Below are 20,693 nucleotides of genomic sequence, written 5' to 3'. Positions count from 1 at the left end.
TTCCTCCGTGGGGCGCCCACGCCTGCTCTACGGCCCCCCATTCTAGCACCAGTCACAGTGCTCACCCCATCAAGTGACCCGCTGTGTCTCCCACTGACTTGAGTCTGGGACGGTGTCTTCTTCGTCTTTGCACCCCAAGAGCCTTGCCAGTGCCTAGCCACCCCAGGCACCAAAAGGTGTCCTTACTGACGGAGTGAACAGGTGAGTGAGCAGACAGACAAACCCCACGGCGGACGCGGAAACTCGCACGGTGAACACGGAGCTCTGGCTGCCTCGGTGCAATAGCTTCATTTCAGACGGGGGCCCGTCTGCGCTTCTTGCCGTGACAAGTCTCCTCAGTGCCGTCCCCCGGGGGCCGCGTCCTAGAAGGCCGGACCCCGTGGTGTGCTTTGTCCTTGGCTTCTACCCGTGGGTGGGACTCTGATGTTTGCTGACGCAGCAAATGGAGATACGCGATTTCACTCTATTATCTGCTGTCTCGGTTTTTATTGCTCTCCTATTTTTAAAAGAATTACTTTGAGGCGCACGCTAGGTGAGTTATTAAGAACACTGCTGGGTGGGTGAGGAGCGGAGTCAGCCCCGCAGGGAAGCGAGTGCGGACGCGGTGGGGAGAGCCCACCCTCCTGGCTCGTGTGTGACGATCAGAAGGAAGATGCCGTCCCACCTTCGTGGCCGGGGGCTCTCTCCTGGCCCGATGCAACTGTGCTATTAGCGTGACCTTCAAAAATACATATGGTTACTGATCACTGACAAGCAAGCGTGGCTGAGTTCTTTTAGCAAAACCATTTCTGGTGCTGGGTCAGGAGGGACGTGCTCAGGGTTTGGACGAGGGGCTGGCGATGCGGTGACCACTGCACTGCCAGGTGGTTGCCAGCTTCTCGTCCTCCTGGGTTCACATGCGGTAAATGCATGCTTTAAGAGAGTCCCCTGGTAACACATCTGGTGTAGGAGGAGACCTGGAGAGGTTCGTCGTGTTCCTGTTCCCTCGGGCTCCTGCCGGGAAGGGCTGGAGCTGGTGTCCACCCGCTTCCAGAGCCAGGTGTTATACGTTGGCAAACCAGGGGTTGAACCGTTGGACGCTTGTAACCAACTCTGGTGGGAGTATTGACACCATGGAAATGGGCAAACCTACAGATCACGCCCCCTGGCTTCCCCCTGCCCACAAGAGCCCATTTCCCAGCGCGGCACAGTGAGAAAGGCAATATGGAAGAAGGGAAAACGTGGTCGGGGTTTGACACCACGGGTTTGTGGGAACTAAAGCAAGGTGTCACGTCTCTCTGAAGCCGTGGCCCCCAGTCTGTGGAAGGGGGGCCTGCGTCACAGCCTGACGTGCGGACGGAGGGAGATGATATGAACCAACGCTGCTCCGTGGCAGCGTCTAAGCGTGTCCTTCCTCTCGTCATCCCTGTGAGCGGTCATCTGACTGGATGGCCTGCTTCCACCTGGGTGGGGTCTCCAGCGGGCAGCCATGCCTGGCTCTGTTCTGGGGGGGGCCCCCCTGGCAGCTGACATGGCCCTGGCCCAGTATTTCCCCTCCCTCCATCTTTCCACCCCCTCCCATCCATTATGAGCAAAATCGGTTCAGATCAGCAGGTGTCACTTGGGGAATCTCCGATGGCTCCCTCCTTCCCGCAGGCCACAGTGCGCGGCCGTGGCAATGCAGGCTCTTCCAAAGGCGGCCTTGCTGCCGCTCGGTGCCTTCGCCCGGCTTCCTGCGCCCACACTGCGCGGGGCCCTCGGCTTCTGCGCGCCGCTGTGCCTCTTCCCACCTCGGGTGTTGGCCTATGCACGCTCCCCGCCCAGGTCTCCGCTCCTCCAGAAACCCGGCTCCGCTTCCCCAAGCCCCGCAGCCCCGGCAGCCCTGGCCCCGCACCGAACCCCTCGGAGAGGGCACACCGGCTGCCCTCGTTCTCCCGCTGCCTGGCCGCGTCCCTGGAGGCCAAGCTGGAGGTGGGCCTTCACGGTTTTCTCAAACCCCATGTCGGGGTGATAAAAGGAGGAGGTTTGTGGCAAGTAAAAACTATTTTAAAAATGATTATTTGTAATGAATTCATAATAACAACAACTTCCATTTTATTGAGCTCCTATTATGTGCCAGGTCCTTGCTAGTCATTTTCATTTCATCTTTACTAGCTCTCACAAAGAAGGCGTTGCTTTTGATGTGTGATGAGAAAACGGGGGCTCAGAGAGGCTGGTTTAGGAACTCAAGATCACAGAGCCACTAAGGGGAAGAGTCGGGCTTTTCTGAGCGACAGGGGTGTGTCCCTGTGTGTTTGTGAGTGTGTGTTTGCGTGTGTTCTTTTGTCTCTACCATCTTCCGAATCAGGAAATCCTGCTTATTTGGGGGATTGGCTAAATTGAATGAAACTATCCTATTAACCAATGTCACCCCCCATACACTTAATAGATAAAAAAAAAAAAAGGAAAACAGTTAAACTGAACTGGAAAGTGACTACAAGAACGCAAACATGTCGCTGCCTACTCCTGCCGTTTGAAAAGCATTAGGTGAATGTCCTCCTGGCTTTTTCTCTGTTTTCTCTTTGAATATACGTTTGGCCGAGTCCTGAAATGCACTCGGCCAGAAGAAAATACAGAAGCAGAGACCCCCAAGGGAGAAATGCCATCTTCCTCCCGGCTTGTCATGTGGCCGCGTCGCGGTCCCATCACCCCGCAGAGGTTCCATCCGACGTTCTCACTCCCTGGGCCTCCAAGGCTCCGATGCATAATTATGCTAAATGTGATTTTTAAACAATTTTTTATTTATGATGTTTAAGCTCCTAGTACTGTCAGAGGAAGACAGGTCCTAACAAAGTGGCTGTATGTGCAGCTTGTGGTGTCACCACCGTGTTCTATAATTATAAGAAAACTAGTTGTCATAGCAACTGCCATGTGGGCCTAGCCGCCTCCTAGAGATGCTGACAGGCTCCCCAGCTCTGTGAGCCGAGCAGTTCGGAGAGAATGTGGTTCTCTGAGGGCATCCAGGTCTCACTTGGCTGATAATCACCGACTCGTTCTGACTCCCCGCAGCCTGAACGTGGCTGCGCCGTGCAATCCGACAGACCCGGGGATGCGGCCTCGGGGATGCATGGCCGTGTGACCTTGGACAGCCACTCACTGCTGTGAACCTGTATCTTCTTTCATAAAATGGGGTGCCCCCCTTCAGAGGGTCGCTGTGTTGATTATGTTTGTGATGTACCTTGCAGAACAGCCTTCGAGGTGTATAGATGAGACATCTTCCATCAACCTCCTCACTGTGAACAAGTAATTAAAAACTGGTGAATTAAGGGGGTGGGGGTGCTTTCATAATCTTTATTATTATAATTACTACTTTTGATAGCATTGGTAGCTAGATAACCAAGTTAGCAAATAGAAATTCCAGCATGAATCATGCATATTGGAGAGAGAGAGAGAGAGAGAGAGAGAGAGAGAGAAATGAATGTTCGGCTAGATGAAACCGACTTGAATTAAAATCCTTCCAATTTTTCTTTTCTTTTATTGCATTTCTCCAAGGCTAAGGAAAAGGATCTCTAATCTCTAAAAAAATCTCTAGCGTAAGAAAACCTGGTTTCTTGTCTCTGTCTCAAGCCTCCGTTTTCCCATTTGTAAAATGAGGACGTTGGGTGGGCTGGTTCCCAAGGGCTCTTCTGTCTTTGATGTTTGACAACAATAGTTCTCAACCAGGGATGACTTTCCTCCCCAGGGGACATTTGGCAGTGTCTGGAGACATTTATGGTTGTCAGAACTGGTATGTGTGTGGCATCTAATGGCATTTAATGGGTAGAGGCCAGACGTGCTGTTAAGCATCTTAAGGGACAGGATGGTCCCCATAACAAAGAATTATCCTGCCCCAGATGCCAATAGTATTGAGGCTGAAAAACCTTGGTCTAGGATTTATCGCTACGTTTATTGATCTGAAAACAGAAATCACACTGCTGTCAAGCTACCAAGATGCGTCGGATTTGTCGGGTGTTCAGTTTATTTTCCTTGCCGTCTCCTGGATATTTGAAGCCCTAAAAAAAATGAGTAAAGGTAAGGACATAATACTTCTCAAAGGCCAAGGGTGCTTAATAAAAAAAAACCAAAAAACAAAAAAACAAAACAAAACAAAGAAACGACATGGTTGTGGAAGGTGGAGATAATACATTCCTTTGCATTTCTTCTCTCTTGGTACCACGTAACCCTAAAAGACCTCCTGCGCCTGCCTCATGGGCAACGTAAAGCGTACAGAATGCAATTTTAGATCCATAAATACTCTTGCTGTGATTTTTCTATAGAGGATAAAGACAAGTCTGGTGTTTATTTTAACTGGACCCTCGTTTCTAGCTTCAGGCTTTGGTCCTGACATTCTGAGTCGTGGCCAGTGTGTGTCTCTTCTCCGAGTCACGTGTGATCACCTCTTGCATCTGCTGAAAAGCAACCCGGGCCTTCCCTAGGCCTTCGGTGGACTCTCAACTCCTCGGTCCATTGAACCTGGTCCTCGGACACTGTCTCTGGCCCACCTCTTCAACTTCCTCTCGTTCCCGCCTTTGCATCCTTCCTGCCAACCTAAATTACTCTCGGGGTCCTGGACACCCCGCCTGTCTCACCTCCACACCTCGGCTTACTCCTCCAGCCAGAATGCTTCTCTCTCCCCCGCAAACCTGTTCCCCTCAGAGGCCCCGCCCAGACATCACCTCCTGGATACACCTGTCCTCATCGCTGACCACTTCCTCCTCTGGGACCTTACTCACTGGGGGGCTTGTCACCTCGACCTCCTTCCTGCAGTTATCTCCTTACCTGCATTTTTCTGTGGCCTTATGAGAGCCCGGGCTCCCGAGGACAGACACTGCCCCCAATTCAGTTCTGCTTTCCCCATGATTATTGATCTTGGGAGGTCAGTACCTTTTTTAAAAAACAATAAGAGTAACACAGTTACACATGCAGACTTCCAACAGTATAGAAAGGCATAAACTGGAAACAAGTCTCCTGTAATCTCTCTTGATAGTCCTTCTCACCCAAAATATTCGTGTCTATACACGTGGCTGTCCTCATGTGGCTATCTACACGTAAATGAATGAAAATGAAAGGAAACTCCGAATGTAATTCCTCAGTCGCTCAAACTACATCTCAAGTGCTCAGCGGCCACAGGAGCCTCGTGGCGGCCGTGTTGGACAGCTCAGATTTATGGGACATTTCCGTCTTGCAGAACTCTCTGTGGGACAGTGGAGAAATAACGTGTGTTCTCCTCCAGAGGCATTTCCTACACATCAGCATGTATGTATTTATATATGCACGTATACATTTGATATCATTTTTCATTTTCTCAAATGAGACCATATTCTACACGTTCTTCTGTACCTTGCATTTTCCTCTTAATAAATCTCAGCGATCCTCTGCATTGGCATGTGGAGGTCCTTGTCTGCTCTTGCTGGTGGCTGCTCACTGAGGATGTGCCTAATCTTTCGCAATCAGGCCCCTATTGTTCTAGCTTTCAGTCTGCCGCGGTGAACTTCCGAGCTCCCTGGGGTGTGTGTTCATATGTTTCACAAGTACATTTGGAGGGCATGAGAATGTTTCCCTTAAAAGTCTTGCCAGAGAGTATGCCAGTCTTCAACGTTAATAGGTTTTGCCGCATTATCTTCCCAAATCGTCCCACCCACCCTTCCTCCACCAGGCCTACGCTTGTGTTCCTCCCCGTACTGTTTGTTCTAGCAATCTTTAAAAGTTTCGCCGAGCTGATAGATAGGAAATGGCACCTCCGCTTTGTCCAATTCGCCTGTCTTTCGTGATTGGTGAGATCGAGCCTCTTGCTGTTTACTCATTGACTCCTGACCTTGGCTTCTTGCCTGGGAAACATTCTGTGTGGTTGGACCAGTTGCCAATCCTTCCTACTGATTTGCGGGGCCTCTTCGCAAAGCTGGGAGCTTAGTCATTCTCGCCTGTTTGGCCCTTCCTCGCTGTCCTCTGCCTTTTGGGTTTGTTTACGGTGTGACTTCTTTTCCAAGCCTGTGGGATTTCTTACTTCTGCTCCAATCACAAACTCCAGAAGGTGTAAAGGAAAATATTGATACCCTCAACTCTATAAAAATCAAGGCCTCTCCCAGACGAAATTCATGTTTTCTTCTGGGACTTCTATGATTTTATTTTTTATGTTAAAGTTTGGATCCATCTGGCATTTATAAAGAGTAAGCTGGGAATCCGACTTTATTTCTTTGTGAATGGCCAGTTGCCAGTGGGTCTGTGATCATTAGCTAATCCTCTCTCTGACTGGACATGCCACCTTTTTAAGATCCTGCATTCCCATATGTATTTGAGTTTACTTCTGTGCTCTCTTTACTTCCATTGGTCTGACAATTATTTGGTATTGAAAGTCGAGACAATACCAGATTTTCTCAATTACATAGTTGTATACCACCTCTTAAAATCTATTGACTCTTGACCTTGTAAACTCTTCTTCCCCCTTTTCTTTTACTTTTTGGAAACTCCTTACCCATTGTTACATGTTTGTTTCTCCATATAAATATTAATATATTGTTTAGGTTCCAAAAACCATGCTACTTTCTAATGTGGGTTCCATAAATTTACAGATTAATTTGAAAAGAAGCTGTATCTTTAACATTTTGAGTCTATCTAGAAACAAGATTTAACTTTGCATCTGTTGAAGTCTTCATTCAGGGTTCTCAACTGAGCTTTATAATCATCTTTACAGTTCTTGTTAAATTTATTTCAAAGTACTTCACCAATTTTTTGTTGTTTTTTCTATTATATTTTTAAATGGGTTGTCATTTATATTTAATAAAAATGCTTTTGAATCTTATACATTTGCCACCAGGCTATAACCAACTTTTCTTATTGTTTCTAATAATTTGTTTAAAAATATGATTTTTGGGGTTTTCTACATGTATAATTGTATCATCTGCCCATAATGCCAATGTTGCTTCCCTTTACTGGTATTTAGTTTTCTTATGCTATTTCTTCTTTTCAGTTTTTAGACTCCTAATGTCATTTTCTTGTCCAATTGCATTGGTCAGTACTCTCAGGTCTACTCTTTCTAGTTTTTGACCATGTACATTTTGATGATTTTTTTTTCTGTGTCTAAGGAGATGATTATGTGGTTTGGCCTCTTTGACCTAGTATTATGGTAAATTATACTGATAGATTTTTTAAAATATTAAACCATTCTTACATGTCCTCCTTTGGTCATGGTATAACACTGAATTCTATTTGCTAGTATATTATTTAAAATTTTTGCTTTATTAATGTTGTAGGTTGTGTTGAGCTTTCTTTTTCATGCTGTCTTTGTCAGGTATGCTATTAGCGTTATGCTGCCTTTATAAAGAGAACGTACACACCTTTTTTCTTTCTCTAAGCTCTAGAAAATTTGAAAGAGTAGAGAAATCATCTGTTTCTTTAAGTTTGTTTGTTGTTGTTTTTTTTTTAAACAACACAGAATCAACCCATAAAGTCATCTGGCTTAATGGTATTTGGAAGGGTATGGGTAGTTTTCAGAAAATATTTGAAGAATTAATAGACAAATTCCATTTGTACCCAGGTACCCCTCTAAAGCTTTGAAAGATGACATTTTGAAATGAACCTATTGTCTTTCTCTTAATTGTAATTCCCTTCAAAGATTATTTTTTTCTCCAAGTGGTCCCTACCGTCAATACATGTTTGCAGAGTGGCCACCATGCCCCAGGCCTTGGGGTACGTGGTGTGGGTGACATGGAATACCAGGCACGGCGCACATCCAATGTTCCCAGAATGCTGGCTGCAGCCAGAACCTCCCTGCACGTGAATTTGATCCTAAAGCCACATGGTTTATTGTGGAACACGAAGAGCTCAGGGCTCCGTCTGTCGTCACCCGGTAGGCTCGTGTTGGTTGTTCCTGGGGCTAGAGCACAGCACTGCACTGCTAGCAGCGCACAGCGATGCAGCAACCGTCCCCTTTGTACCAGAGCCCCGCCACCCCATGCGGCCCAGCCCCCAGTCTGCCACGCTGGCTTCAGGGGGGGAGCCCACAGACCCACCTCACTCCCCTGCCCCCGGGGCGACTCACTTCCCTGCCTCCCCGAGCGGTAGGCTTGTAGCCTGCCAGCACCTAGATGAAGATATTGGTTTGTTTTGTGATGTTTAGAGGAGACATCGTATTTAAAGCACCAGAACACAGTTGGCACCCAGTACGCCTAAGTGTATCTCCTTGTTTTGATATCTCCCCAAATACCCGGCTGAGTACTGGACTAGGAAGAAGACAATCCTGGGTTATGTTTAGAGCCCTTGACTGGTCTTCCCACCCCAAATCTCACCCCCTCCGGTTCAATTTCCAACCAAACTGCCCAAGTCATTTCTAAGCCGTGGGTGGTGCCACGCCAGTGAGGAGGGGATAGGACACACGTTAGCTCTCCAGTGCTCCCGACACCTGTCCGTCGACGTCCACGCTCCTTCTAGGCTTGCCTCAGTTTACCTTCCCAGCTTCCTCCTCACCATCACGTACCATGCACCCCTCCATGCCTTTGCACAGACTGCTGTCTCCGCCCGGGGCACCCTCCCCTGGAGCTGTCTTGTCACAGCGCTTCCCCCCTTGCCTTCGGAAGGGCTGTCCTGCGGGCAGAGGCCACGGATGCGGCATCTCCGCAGCCCACGTGGCTGGCCCGGGCCTGCCGTGGACGAGGTGTTCCGCCAGTATCTGTTGTCAGGGACACAATTAGTCTTTGGGTTACATGGTAAAATATGAATGAGATTTTCTCCATTTCAGTTCTCAGAGGAGCCCTGGGGAAACAGTTCTTTAAAACACGAAAACGAGGCCAGGAAAATCAATCGCGCTTTTCGGCTGCAGGAGGCGAAGGAAAAGCATGAGGTCCTGAGCCTCCCAGGGCACCGCAGCATAATGGGGAGCTGAAGGCCCTTTCACTGTAATGTGGGTTTCACGCGGGGCCCAGGCTGGGAGGCACCACACCATTCAGCCACCGGCTTGTGAGCCGCCGGAGCGAACGCGGAACCGCCCCCAGCCGCTGCGCGGGCTTCTTTCTTCTTTTTAAGTAACAATGAGCTGGCTGTGCAGCCTCGCCGATGATTTCACAGCTAAACGCCCACGCGCCAAGATGCCTCCTTCTGTTGGCGGAGGGAGAAAGGGCCAGAAGGCAGACAGGCAGGTGGCTATTGATGGGGCATCTCCTGGGGTCCAGGCACGGTGCTCGCTGCATTTAGCCTCTCCTTTGACCTTCAGAACCGCCCGACGGTGCGGACAACGTTGTCATCATCCCCTTGTGCAGAGGGGAGGTCAGAGCCGGAGGCAGACGCCACCTGCCCAGGGCCAGGCCAGTGAGACCGAGCCCTTGTGCACCTGCTGAGCGGCCGGCGTGTTCTTGCCTTCTAGACTCCGTGCATGTTCCCATGGACCCAGTTCCCGCCTTTGGTCAGGCTTGCAGAAAACCTGGACTCCAACCCCGGCTACAGGGAGGGGCACTGCCACCAGGTCCGCCTCCAGTTCATGGCCATCCTCAGTCCTTCCCTTTATGCGTTACCATTTGCCTCGTCTGCAGAATGGGGGTATAATGCCAATACCTCCCGCAAAGGGTTGTCCTGAAGACACCTGGAGAGGCGCGGTGCTGTGCTCACGGTGGCCCTGGGCACGCCGGGAGCTCTCTGGCATCAGGGATGACTAAAGCCGGGGGCTCCTTCAGTCCCTTCTGGGCAGAGAGAGAGGCTGTAATGCAAATAGGATGAACGAGGCTAGTTGGGTGGCACTCACTGACTTAGCAGAATGATGGAGCACCTAGCACCGCCAAGCCCTGGGACCCTCCGGGCGGGGCCTCAAGGACCACGCAGCTGGGTCCCAACTCAGGTCTCGCCCGGGGAGGTGGCAAGCCCGCTTCCTCAGCTGCTGGTCCTGGCTTCCCTCCTTGGAGCCTGGAGCAAGCACCTTCCACACTGTTTAATTTTCCATGACCGGAACCTCACCCTCCACCCTGTGGTTTTCCAAAGTTCTGCAAAGTGCGCGGTTTCTCCTGCGGGAAAGGAGGTCAACCCTTCCCTCTGGGCCGTGATGCCCACGCGTCCTGCCTGCCAGCGCGCTGGGAGGGCCGGGCCGGAGGTCCCAGGTGGATAAGCACAACATCCAGCCGGGGCCCAGGGCGCAGGTGCCGTGTGACTCGGTGGAGGGAAGGGCATGTCATCGGGCCCACGCCCGGCCTCTGGTGCTCTGTGAGCAGCCCCGCGTGTCTGTGGCTGAGTTGCTCATCTTCGTCGAGTCAGACAGTTTACAAGGGACAGGCGCTTCCATGATGTGGAGCCAGGGAGAGTGGGTGAGAGGCTGGGCCCCGTCTCCTGCCCCAGTAAAACCCTGGGAAAGTTAATTAAGGTTGTGACTCAACAGACCATTTTGATGAAATTAGGAGGTCCAGCCGGCAGCCTGCTATTTCAGTGACAGGAAGGCCAAGCCATCGGCTCCACAGGAGACTGCTTAAGGAACGTATTTCAACAGTGATGACAGCCATGGTGACCCCAGCGGCTGGGAGCGTCACGTCCCGTGCCGAGGGAGTCCTCCCGGCGTGCCTGGCCAGGGGGCGCTATGATCAGTCCACGGCTGCAGATAAGGAGACGCGGTGCCACTTGCTCAGGTCCCACAGCCAGTCGGGGACTGGAGTCTGGCTCCTCCCACCTCCCACTGATTCCCTTTAAACCTCTGCACCCCAGTCTCCGAATTGCCCAACGTGAACTGCTACACTGCCTGCACCCCGAAACCTTGGAAGCCTTTCACTTCCTTAGTGATGAGTTCGTACCACAACCAAGGAAGCAGTACAGGAGCTGGGCCCCGTCCGCTCGCAGCCCATTTGCCTGCACGTCGGGGCAGATTTGTCGCTGCAGTCACGCCCCCTGGAGGCGGCAAGGCCGGTGCCATCCCTGCACAGCAGCCCTGGTGAGATCTGTGAGGCCTCTTGTCCGGACCACTCGGTACAAAATGCTGGTGATTGACAAGGCTGCCGAGGGAGCCGCGAGGCCTCCCCTCGCCCTGCAGCCCGGGCAGGAGGACGGCAGGCGTGCCGAGCAAACCTTAGGAAGAAGAGGCTCACCCGGGCCTGGCTGTGGCCCTGGGGGTCCCCGCGGTGAGACAGGGACAAGCATATTGTCATGAAACAGTGCATGGGCTGAAGCCATTGACGGACAGCCGGGCTGGTAGTAGATGCTCGATAAATGTCAGGTCTTTATTCACCACACCCCGAACCCCTCTTCTGTCGGAGAGGGTGCCGGGCCTCTTGGAGCTGTTTCACGGACACAGGACTCCCCCCCTGCCTTGTATCATCACTGGTCGCAGGTGCTCATGGGGCTACCTGGGAGCTGGCTGCCACCCAGCCCCAGACCAGTCACACTCCCCGACTCACCCGGGACCTCGTCAGCCCCCTTCTGGAACAGACTGTCTGTCTCTGTCTTTTCTTTCAAAAGCATGGCCACCATTATGTGGGCCTCCTTCCCGTCCTTGACAACAGCTGCCTGGGGGAGATGGCACAGTCCCTCCTGCCCCGTCCAGGGCCCCCACCTGGACTTCACACCTGGACGTCCTCACTGGCTTATGTCGCCTGTCTGCCCTGTGCTGGCACACGGTAGGCGACTAGACGAGCTTCGCCCCTCCCCGCCTGACGGTCTGTTTAGACCTGGGTGACATGTTCCGATCTCCACGCTGCATGTGTCCTTGGTTCATCGGCTTATAAGGACACAGGCTCGTGAAGCGAGGCCTCAGCTTCTCCAGCCTGCAAGAGGCAAACTGGCCAAGGTCTTAATATCCTCTGGTTCAAGCTGACCGATGGTTTGATCTTTCAAAATGAAAAATACCTCAGGAGGCCAGAGATTTAGCTCTTTCATAAGCCAGGGGCCCCGGATCCTCATTTCTTCCTTTTTAATGATTATGTCAATGGCGAGTTAAACTGGGAGATGAGTTATTGCTCCGGAATGTTCCGATTTAAATTGTGCTTTTACTCTCTGACGGGCTCCACGAATGTTCATGCGTTCCTGGTTCTGGCGGGGCCCTGGCTACTGCGCCCCCTTCCTGGGGGCTCCCCTCCGGCTTCCCAGAGACACTGGGATCATTGCTCACGGGAAGCCTGAGGCCACAGTTGGTCTCTTTCCCTTTTCCTTTCAAAAGGCAATTTACTTAGTGGGATTCATCGCGGCCCCAGAGAATGCACTCTTTAATAGGTTTGGGGGCTTTCTCGGGGAGCTGACCCAACAGTGTGATGGGCGAGCTTCCCGGTTTGTGGGTGAGGGGCATCCCTGGCTCCTAGCCGCACTCAGGTGGCAGCCACAGGGGCAGTGGGCTGAGTGCAAACGCGCACTGCCTTGGGGACCACACCAGGGTCCCCACTCTGCTTCCCCATCTCGCTGTTTCCGTTTCCTCCAGCAAGTGGCTCTGGGCCTTCGCTCTTCATTTATAAGATGGGAAAGATAATAAGATCTACCTTTATAGGGCTGGTTTTAAACATTATTAATAAGAAATAAAGTTAAAACAAACCACACCGTGGTTAATAATTCTTAATGTCCATCTGAAGCTTTTCCAATGAAACGGTCTTGGACGCGGGAGCCGGTAAGCCAAGCCGACGCCCTCTGCAGGACAGGAGCCCAGAGGAGGGGTAACAGAGCAGGGGAGTAAGGCCGCTCTCCGTGGCCTTCTCCGTGGCCTTCTCCGTGGCCTTCTGCCCAGGGGCAGTGCCATGGCACAGGTTGCTTCGACCCGCTCGCTTACTGACACGGCTGCCTCACACCCAAGCCGGCCGGTGATCTGCGTGAGCTCACGTGGCCCTTCGGCACTGCTCCCATTTTGCAGACGGAGAAACTGAAGGAGCTTCCCTCGGGGCCCAGGGCTTTACTGGGGGCTGGTCTCAGAGGCACCCCACTTAGTGCCAGCCTCCTGGAGGAGGCCAGCTGCCAGCACACACCACGTCGTTGGCACAGTGTAGGCACAGAGAGCCACTCGCTCTAGTTCTGGGAATGGAGGGAGCCCCCCCTGGCCCAGATCCCAGACGCCAGCAGGGCCAACCGTGCAGCAGACCTTTCCGAGGGTGGCGGCCTCAGGGCCAGTCCCTCGCCCCCTCTCTGAGACTCCGCCAGGGCTCCTGCCAGGTGGGGCGTGTGTGTGGAGGGCCGGAGGGCTGGGGAGCCAGAAGCTGGGGAGACCCTTCCTCCTTCTGGAGGAAGGTGGCACGTTGAGAGGGGAGCCCATCGCTTGGGTCCCCTGCGTGGCGGGCTGTGTGGACACCGCGGCCGTGCTGCCTGGTGATGGCTGGCTGATTTCTCTCCCACGCCGGTTACAGGGCGACATGGATCAGCTTCTCTGGCTCAGGACCCCACTGGCACGCGTAGCTGTGTCGCCCACTGGAACTGGAAGATTTATGATTTTCCAAACCGATTTTGCTGACCTGATTTTTTTTCCTTTCTTTTTTTTATATCAGCTCTCGTGCCAGGAAAGGGGATTGAGGAATGAAAGTAGCTTAATGGAACGCGCTATTTGGCTGCAGGGCCGGCGTCTCCATGGAGATGGGGATGCAGGATGCATGCAGACATGGAGGGCTGGGATGCAGTGGGCAGCTGTGCCTGAGGGGATGGAGGAGGAGGTGACAGGAAGGTGTGCACTGATGGCCCTCTGGGCAGAGGAGGAGGAGACAGGGAAGGTGTGCATGGATGGCCCTCTGGGCGGAGGGGGAGGTGACGGGAAGGTGCATGGACGGCCCTCTGGGTGGAGGAGGAGGTGAACGCTAATGTCAATATAGATATATCGACAGTATAACATATGGTAGGCAGCTGGACTTCGGACCCGAGTTCATATACTCACTCTGCCCTCATATATGTAAAGTCATTCATTCCCTCAGCCTCTGGAAGACCATCTGTAAAATGGGCACATTGATAGGACCTGCCCCCAGGGTGGAGAGGACACACAGTGATGTTACTAATGCACATCCGTGCTCCATGGATGCTAACTGAGGTCATGACCGCGGGCGCGGTGGGTCCCCAGGGCTCCCCGCACCCCCACTTTCTGCCTTACAACAGCCAGTGTGGGGAAGTCATCTGTGTCACCCTGATCTAGAGGGAGGGAGGCTGAGGACCCCCAGGGGCAAGGCACTCTCGCAGGGTCACACAGCGAGGGGCGGAGCTGTTTCCATCCAGGCTCCGAGGGCGGGGCTCCATTCCGCTGGCAGCTGGGGCAAAGGTGGGGATACCCCCTCGCACTCTCCCCTGGAGCCCTGTCGTCAGGATCTGGGGGCCGAGCCAGGAACAAGGCACAGGGTGGCCTGACTCTGGCGGTTCCAGATGTCACATACAGAAGGTGGGTGTCTGTCGGGCAGCCCTGCCTCTGTCTCCCAGAGTCCCAGCCTCCTGCTGTGAGGGGCCTGCACTTGGGGGGCTCCAGGGTCTGCATTCTTCTAACGAAGGGTGACCGACTGGGCCCTGTAGTGCCCAGATGCCGCAGGACGTGCCTGCTGTGAAGGTCCTGGTTGCTGCCTTCACGAGCCCTCCAGCAGGTCCTGGCTGGGCTGCCGGCGGGGTGGGGGAGCAGGTTTTCCTCTTCTCTCTGGACTCCGGGGGTCCCCGCGTCTGCGGTGACGCACCCTCCCAGGCGCGTGCACAGTGCGCAGGTCTTGCTCCGCTGAGTGACTGCAGGGCCAGAGCACTGGTCACAGGCAGGTTAAGGGGAGGCTCGGACCCAGGCCCGAGAGCCAGGTTCCGAGTCCCAGCAGCTTGGCTGCCGCGGTGGCCGTGTGGCCGCAGGCCCGCTCTCTGTGCCTTTGTTTGCACAGCTGTGAAATGGGTGATAACCGGGCGGTGGCAGGCGTGAACTCCCGAGGACACCCCCTCCTTCCGTCCCTCCCTCTCTCTCCTCTCTAAAACCACCTGCTGCATTCCTTCCGCGCCCCGGGAGCACTGTGGTGGGACCCTGTCCCCCAGCAGGTGGGCCTGCTGGGCCATGCTACCGACCAGGGACGTGTCCAGCCCACACTGGGGTCACCCTGAGGCCTGACGCAGCTCCCAAGCCTGGGCTGGGATCGCGCACGTCACCGGTCACCCAGACCCTGCGCCAGGCCGGTGGCAGCGGGAGGGCCCAGCTCCGCGCCGCGCCCGCGCGTGAGCACCCCCTGTGCGTGTGCCTGTCCCACCCGAGGGCGACTGGGGAGGGCACGCTGGCCGGAGCTGCAGGTCCCTTTGACAGAGGGACCCAGCCTGGCCTCTGGACGGAGGTCAAATGCACGACTTCAGAGTGAAGACTCCGGTGAACTTAGAACCTTCACGACGTTGTGCAGCCGCCACCTGTCTGCTTCCAAAACATCTTCAACACCCCGAAGGGAAACTCCGTCCCCGTCCCCACCCAGCCCTGGCGCCCGGTCTGCTCCTGAGCCTGTGACTGACCCCTTCTGGGCACTTCCTGTCCGTGGACTCGCACCGGATGTGGCCCTTCTAGGTGTGGCTCCCCCCCCCCCCCCCAGCATGTCATCCTGCCCTGTCGGAGTGATACTCGCAGACGATCTGTTCATCCATCGCCAGGGACAGGCGTTTGGGCTCTCTGCACCTTCGGCTGTGGGAAGTCTGGGCATTAAAGGTTCTGTCTGTCTACACCCCATGCACCTGACCCTCGGTCCTCAGCATCGGGTAGTGGTCTCGGGAGGCCCCCTTCCCTGTGCTCCTCAAACACCGTCTTCAGGGGCTGTCAGGGGTGTATCTGCCTTTGGGGCTCTCTCGCTCTGGGTTCCGGCCCCCACTGCCATCTCTCCACGTCTCCCCAGGTGATCCAGCCCAGTCTCTACCGTCTGACCTCACACTGTGACCACCCCAACCCCAGGCGGGAGGCTGCAGCTAGGGTTCAGGGTGCAAAATGGAGGGGTGACAGCACACGATGTCCATGACAGTTTAGAACTGAACTGTGCGTGTCCCCCTCTAGAGCCGTGGTCCTCGGCCTCCCCAATGCCGCGACCCTTTAATACAGTTCCTCACGTGGTGGTGACCCCCAACCATGACATTATGTTCGTTGCCAACTTCATAACTGTAATGTTGCTACTGTTATGAATCGCCATTGGAAACACGTGTTTTCCGCTGGTCTTAGGCGACTCCTGTGAAAGGGTCGCGACCCCCAGGTTGAGAGCCGCTGCTCTGAGGGAAAAACACCTTTTATTGATGCTTTCACAGCACGTCTGACCCCGATGGGGGTGTCCCGTACTGAGCAGCTCTCCAGGTCTCGGTGGGTGCCCACTGATGCCCACAGTTACCCCAACTCTGAGGCGAATGTCCCCGTCAGTGCAGACCACAGACTGAGGGCTCGTCCCCAAGTCTGTCCCCACTTCCGGGGCGAGTCGCAGTGCCGGGTCGTCCGCTGTACTCCGGGCTGGCTGGCTGTACACTGGGGGGCTCCGAAACCTCTTTCCCAGGTTCCGCACTTTGCTAGGAGGGCTCACCACGCTCGGGAAGGTGCTGCACTCACTACGAAGTGTGTGGAAGGATATAGCTGAGCAACCAGGTGACACTCAGTGAGTGTCCCGGAAGGGTCCTGAGCAGAGAGCTCTGTCCGCGGCTGGGGGCCCACCCTCCGGGCGCGTCACTGTGACCTTGTTTGCCAACCCGGAAGCTCTTCAGTTCGGGTTCCATGGAGGGGTCTTTCCGGGGGCCAGATGATCAACTCATTGGCCGGTGACTGAGCTCAGTCCCTCCCGAGGGCAGGGCCAAGGCTGAGGGACAACCTCTCCCCACGGGGTTGGGTCCCTGGTTTTCCAGAAGTCACAGTGTTAACATAAACTAGGTGTGGTTGAATAGCAGCCACCCCTTTGACCCGTATGGCCCGAGCTGTGTCAGGAACTGGGGCCACAAACCAAATACTGGAACAGAAGATGCTCAGTGTCGTGTCACTCGGGACCGTGCAAGGTTCTAGGACCCTTGAGCCAGGAACTGGAATGGGGGCCAAATATAGATACACGATTTCTTATTATATTGCAATTCTAAAACCCCACGCACGGGACGGGACGTCTCATAGTCTGGCCGCGGGATGCAGACGGGTGCCCCACCCCCATATCCATCTTTCCCTTTGCAAAGTCCTCCCCCAGTCTTCCCAGCTGCCAATACACAACGCTCTGCGTTCGGAGCGACTGGACCGCCTTCTTCCTCCTGTCTGTCCACACCCTGCTCTGGGCAGGAAGGAGAAGGGATGGGGACCCCCAAATCTACTTCACCTTACTTCTGAATCACAAAAACCTTCTCTCCATGAGAGGAATCTGCCACATTTCCAGGCCAACCGACCCACAAGGCCACCAGCTGCTCAAAAGAACATGAAGAGAAATACTGGTCATGTGGCCCTGGATGCCCCACACCCTGGGGGTCAGTCCCCGGCCACTTTGGACAGAGCAGCTGGATGGGCCGTGCCAGCCCGAGGGGCCTATGACACAGCCAGTTACTCCTTCCCGGCAGCTCCCCGTGGTCCCGTCAGCGGGGCGCTGTATTGAAGGAAGCTGGCCGTTCACGGCTACGGCTGGGCTGTCACTCTGGGCAAGGTGACCACCCTTAGATGCCTCTGAGCAGGGAGGGCGGGGCCTGACTCGGACTTTGGATGGGCCTCCTGGCTGCGGCTGTGGGTCCGCAGCCGGGGTCGCGGAGGCCACTCATCGGAAGGCTGTCCGGATACTGCCGGTGAGAAGCCACGATGGCCCGGGGTGACGAGCAAGGTGACAAGCAGCGGTCCGGTTTGGGTATAGGAAGGCAGAGACCACGCCTGCTGGTAGACTGGACGTGGAGCGTGAGGAAAACGGTCGAGGGCGACGTCAGGATGCCAGCCTGCGACTGCACAGGGAGAGCTGACACTTTGGAGAGGGAGGTGGGGGGGGCAGGTCGGCGGGGGGGGCGGGGGGGGCGGGAAGATTGGCGGGAGCCGGGCCGGGCGTGTCCTCGACATGGTGTGGAGGGGAAAGGGCTGACATCTGAGACTGGAACTGGGTACTGGCCCCGGGGTGGTGGTGATGGACTGATCACCTCCCCTCCCCAGGGAGTTACAGGAGAGGTAAATGGGCGGAATCACACGTTGGACCAAGACTCAGAACGTATCTGGCAGAAGGGGGGAACGGAGGCCCCAGTTTCCAGCAGGTGGTTGGCTAGGGTCACACTGCAAGTTAGTGAGACAGCCAGTTCTTGGGTCCCCTGCACCCCGTCCCAAGGTGCGCCCTGGACTAAGGCAGGAAGCTGGGGCCGGGTGACCGATTCCCTTTCCCTGCAGGTCACCATCCTCGTCAGCCTGGCCCTCGCGTTCCTCGCCTGCATCGTGTTCCTGGTGGTTTACAAAGCCTTCACCTACGACCACAGCTGCCCAGAGGGCTTCGTCTACAAGGTAAGGGTCCCCGGCCGGTGAGTGGCCGCAGTGACCGCCGACTTCAACGAGGGGGTTTATCAATGTCTTCTTTTCGTTGGCGCCGATTCTGGGTCCGGCCACCGCCCTGCAGACTGTTTAAAATGTAACACGGGCCTGGCCAGGGGTTTTCCGTGGTGCAGGAAGGACATGGTCTCCAGCAGACAGAACACCCTCCCCCGAGGTGGCGCTCTGCACAGGTGGCCTGCCTTCCGAGGGACCTCACCTCAGCCGTGAGGGGGGCCAGTCTCCTCTGGGGGACACTGCCCCGTCTTTGGAAAGCTCTCCTGTTGGATGGCTGACTCCTTGTCCCTGCGGTGGCCCCGCAGAGATGTGAGGACAGGGAGCTTCTGGGGGGGGTCTCCCCAGTCCTGCCGCCCCTCTCTGATTGCACTCCTTCCCTGCGTGACCCCGGGTGTCTCCTCGCCCTCTGAACCTCAGTTTTCTTAGCTGCAAAGTGGGCGCGGATAATGCCCCCCGCGGGCTTTCGTGGGGCCTCAAGGAGAGCTGAGGCCGATTCAGTCGGCGAAGGGCCTTCCCGACGGCAGGCTCTCCACCAACACTGCTTGCGGTAGAGAGAGTCTGATTTGGATCTAAAGCAGGGGACAGTCACTCATGAATGACCCTTGACTGAGGACCTACTTAGACGCGTTCAGGCCCGTTCCCTCAGTGGAGCTGCGGGCTCGTTCTGAAATTCAGGGGTTCTGCCCCCGTGTTGCATCCGAGGAAATGGGTCGAAGAGTGTTTGGTGGACAGCGTTGTCCGAGACATCGCCTAGGCCTCCGAGGTGGGGGAGGCCGATGTGAGCGGTCCCCCGAAAACACACGTCCTTCAGGAAACATGCCCTGTCACCTCCGAAGACACTGTTCTCAGTACGAAGCTGAGGTCCTCGGGGCTTGGTGACCGCGGTCACAGGGACAGTTGGTGAAGCTGAGATGTGTCTCCACACGGGCTCCGTGCACCGGTGAGGATGAGGCAGGAAGGTGTGCAGACACGAACATGGACTCCTCTCCAGGATGAATGGAAGAGGGGGCGGATCTGCAGAAAGAAGGTTCACGGGGATACACTGGGGAACGAAGGAAGGAGGTTCCGGGGAAAGGGGGAGCGGCATCCAGGGCACCGGGGAGGAGCCAGGCTTCTCTGCCAACGTCACTGGGTATCTGTCCTTGGGGTATTTAAGAGATCAAGTCGTAAGGAAAAAATTCCTGAAAGTTAAAGACAAGCTAAACAAAGACCCTAGCTCTCTCGAGTCAGGACATTACAAAGACACTGACTATTTCAAATGACTGTGGAACACACTGTCTTCCCCGAGTGGGATGCAGTGTTCTAAGGACAGGGAGCTGCAGAGGCAGTCGTGACATTGGTGCTGTCTGGTGACCCTCTGCTAGATCTGTCGCAGGACGACGCAAACCCACGGCTGCATCAGCGCTGTCAGGAACCTAGGCTTTTGCTAGAGGAGATACGAGTGTACACCCAAGGGAATGAGACAAATGGCCACGGGCTGCGGGCGGTGGCCCCCGGAAGAACTCTGGGTGGTGGGGAATCAGCAGGGGGTGAGGACCGGCTGCGCCACCCACCGTGTCTGTGATGGTCACACGGCCCATAAGCAGGGGAGGTGGCCCTTGAGTTAGTAGCAACATCAGGTTTACTTCTCTGGCCTCACGGGAGTGTCAGCCCGGATGGTGGTGGTGGTGATGACGCTGGGGAGGCCCTGTGGCTGTGCGCAGGGTGGGTTGGAAGCAGGCTGCGAGCTGCCCCTGACTGTGTCTTTCGTCCCCAGCACAAGCGCTGCATCCCGGCCTCCCTGGATGCTTACTACTCATCCCAGGACCCCAGCTCCAGGAGCCGCTTCTACACGGTCATCAGCCACTACAGCGTGGCCAAGCAGAGCACTGCCCGGGCCATCGGGCCCTGGCTGTCGGCGGCCGCCGTCATCCATGAGCCCAAACCGCCCAAGACCCAGGGCCATTAGAGGCCCACCGCAGCCAGAATGGGGGACGGAGGGGGGACCCCCGATGGCTAAGCCAAGCTCCAGTTCCAAGACAACACTGTACTCCTGGGAGGTGGGGGTGGGGGGCCGGGGCGGGGCGGGGGGACTCACTGGAGTTGTCCGAATCGATATTTCTTTTCGTCTTTGGTATTGTCGCTTCGTCCCCGAGTCAGGCTCATGTACAAAGGCATGTTTCGTGTTGACTGTCCCCATGTAAGATATTTCCAAAGCCCCTGCTTAGTATTTGTTAGGAAAAATAAAAACAGGAAAGGAAAGAAACAGAACAAAAAGAGGATTAGACGGGCTGCCTGCGGTAGGCGGGGAGGGCAGCGGCGGCCCTCGGGGCCGCTCAGACGAGGAGCG

General features: G+C 55.2%; 1 protein-coding gene across 1 annotated transcript in view; it reads left to right on the top strand.

The window, feature by feature from the left end:
* NSG2 (neuronal vesicle trafficking associated 2) overlaps window positions 1–20,394 on the top strand; it is a 41,481-nt gene extending 21,087 nt beyond the window's left edge. Inside the window, exons 4-5 of the mRNA XM_036241192.1 lie at window positions 18,212–18,322; window positions 20,121–20,394. Coding sequence (XP_036097085.1) covers window positions 18,212–18,322; window positions 20,121–20,312 — 303 coding nt within the window. The 3' untranslated portion in view covers window positions 20,313–20,394. The remainder of the gene's footprint in view (window positions 1–18,211; window positions 18,323–20,120) is intronic.
* Window positions 20,395–20,693: the final 299 nt, after the last annotated feature.

Source organism: Molossus molossus, unplaced genomic scaffold, assembly GCF_014108415.1.
Source record: "Molossus molossus isolate mMolMol1 unplaced genomic scaffold, mMolMol1.p scaffold_m16_p_4, whole genome shotgun sequence".
Classification (NCBI taxonomy): Eukaryota; Metazoa; Chordata; class Mammalia; order Chiroptera; family Molossidae; genus Molossus; species Molossus molossus.
This window is presented reverse-complemented; position numbering and strand designations above follow the sequence as displayed.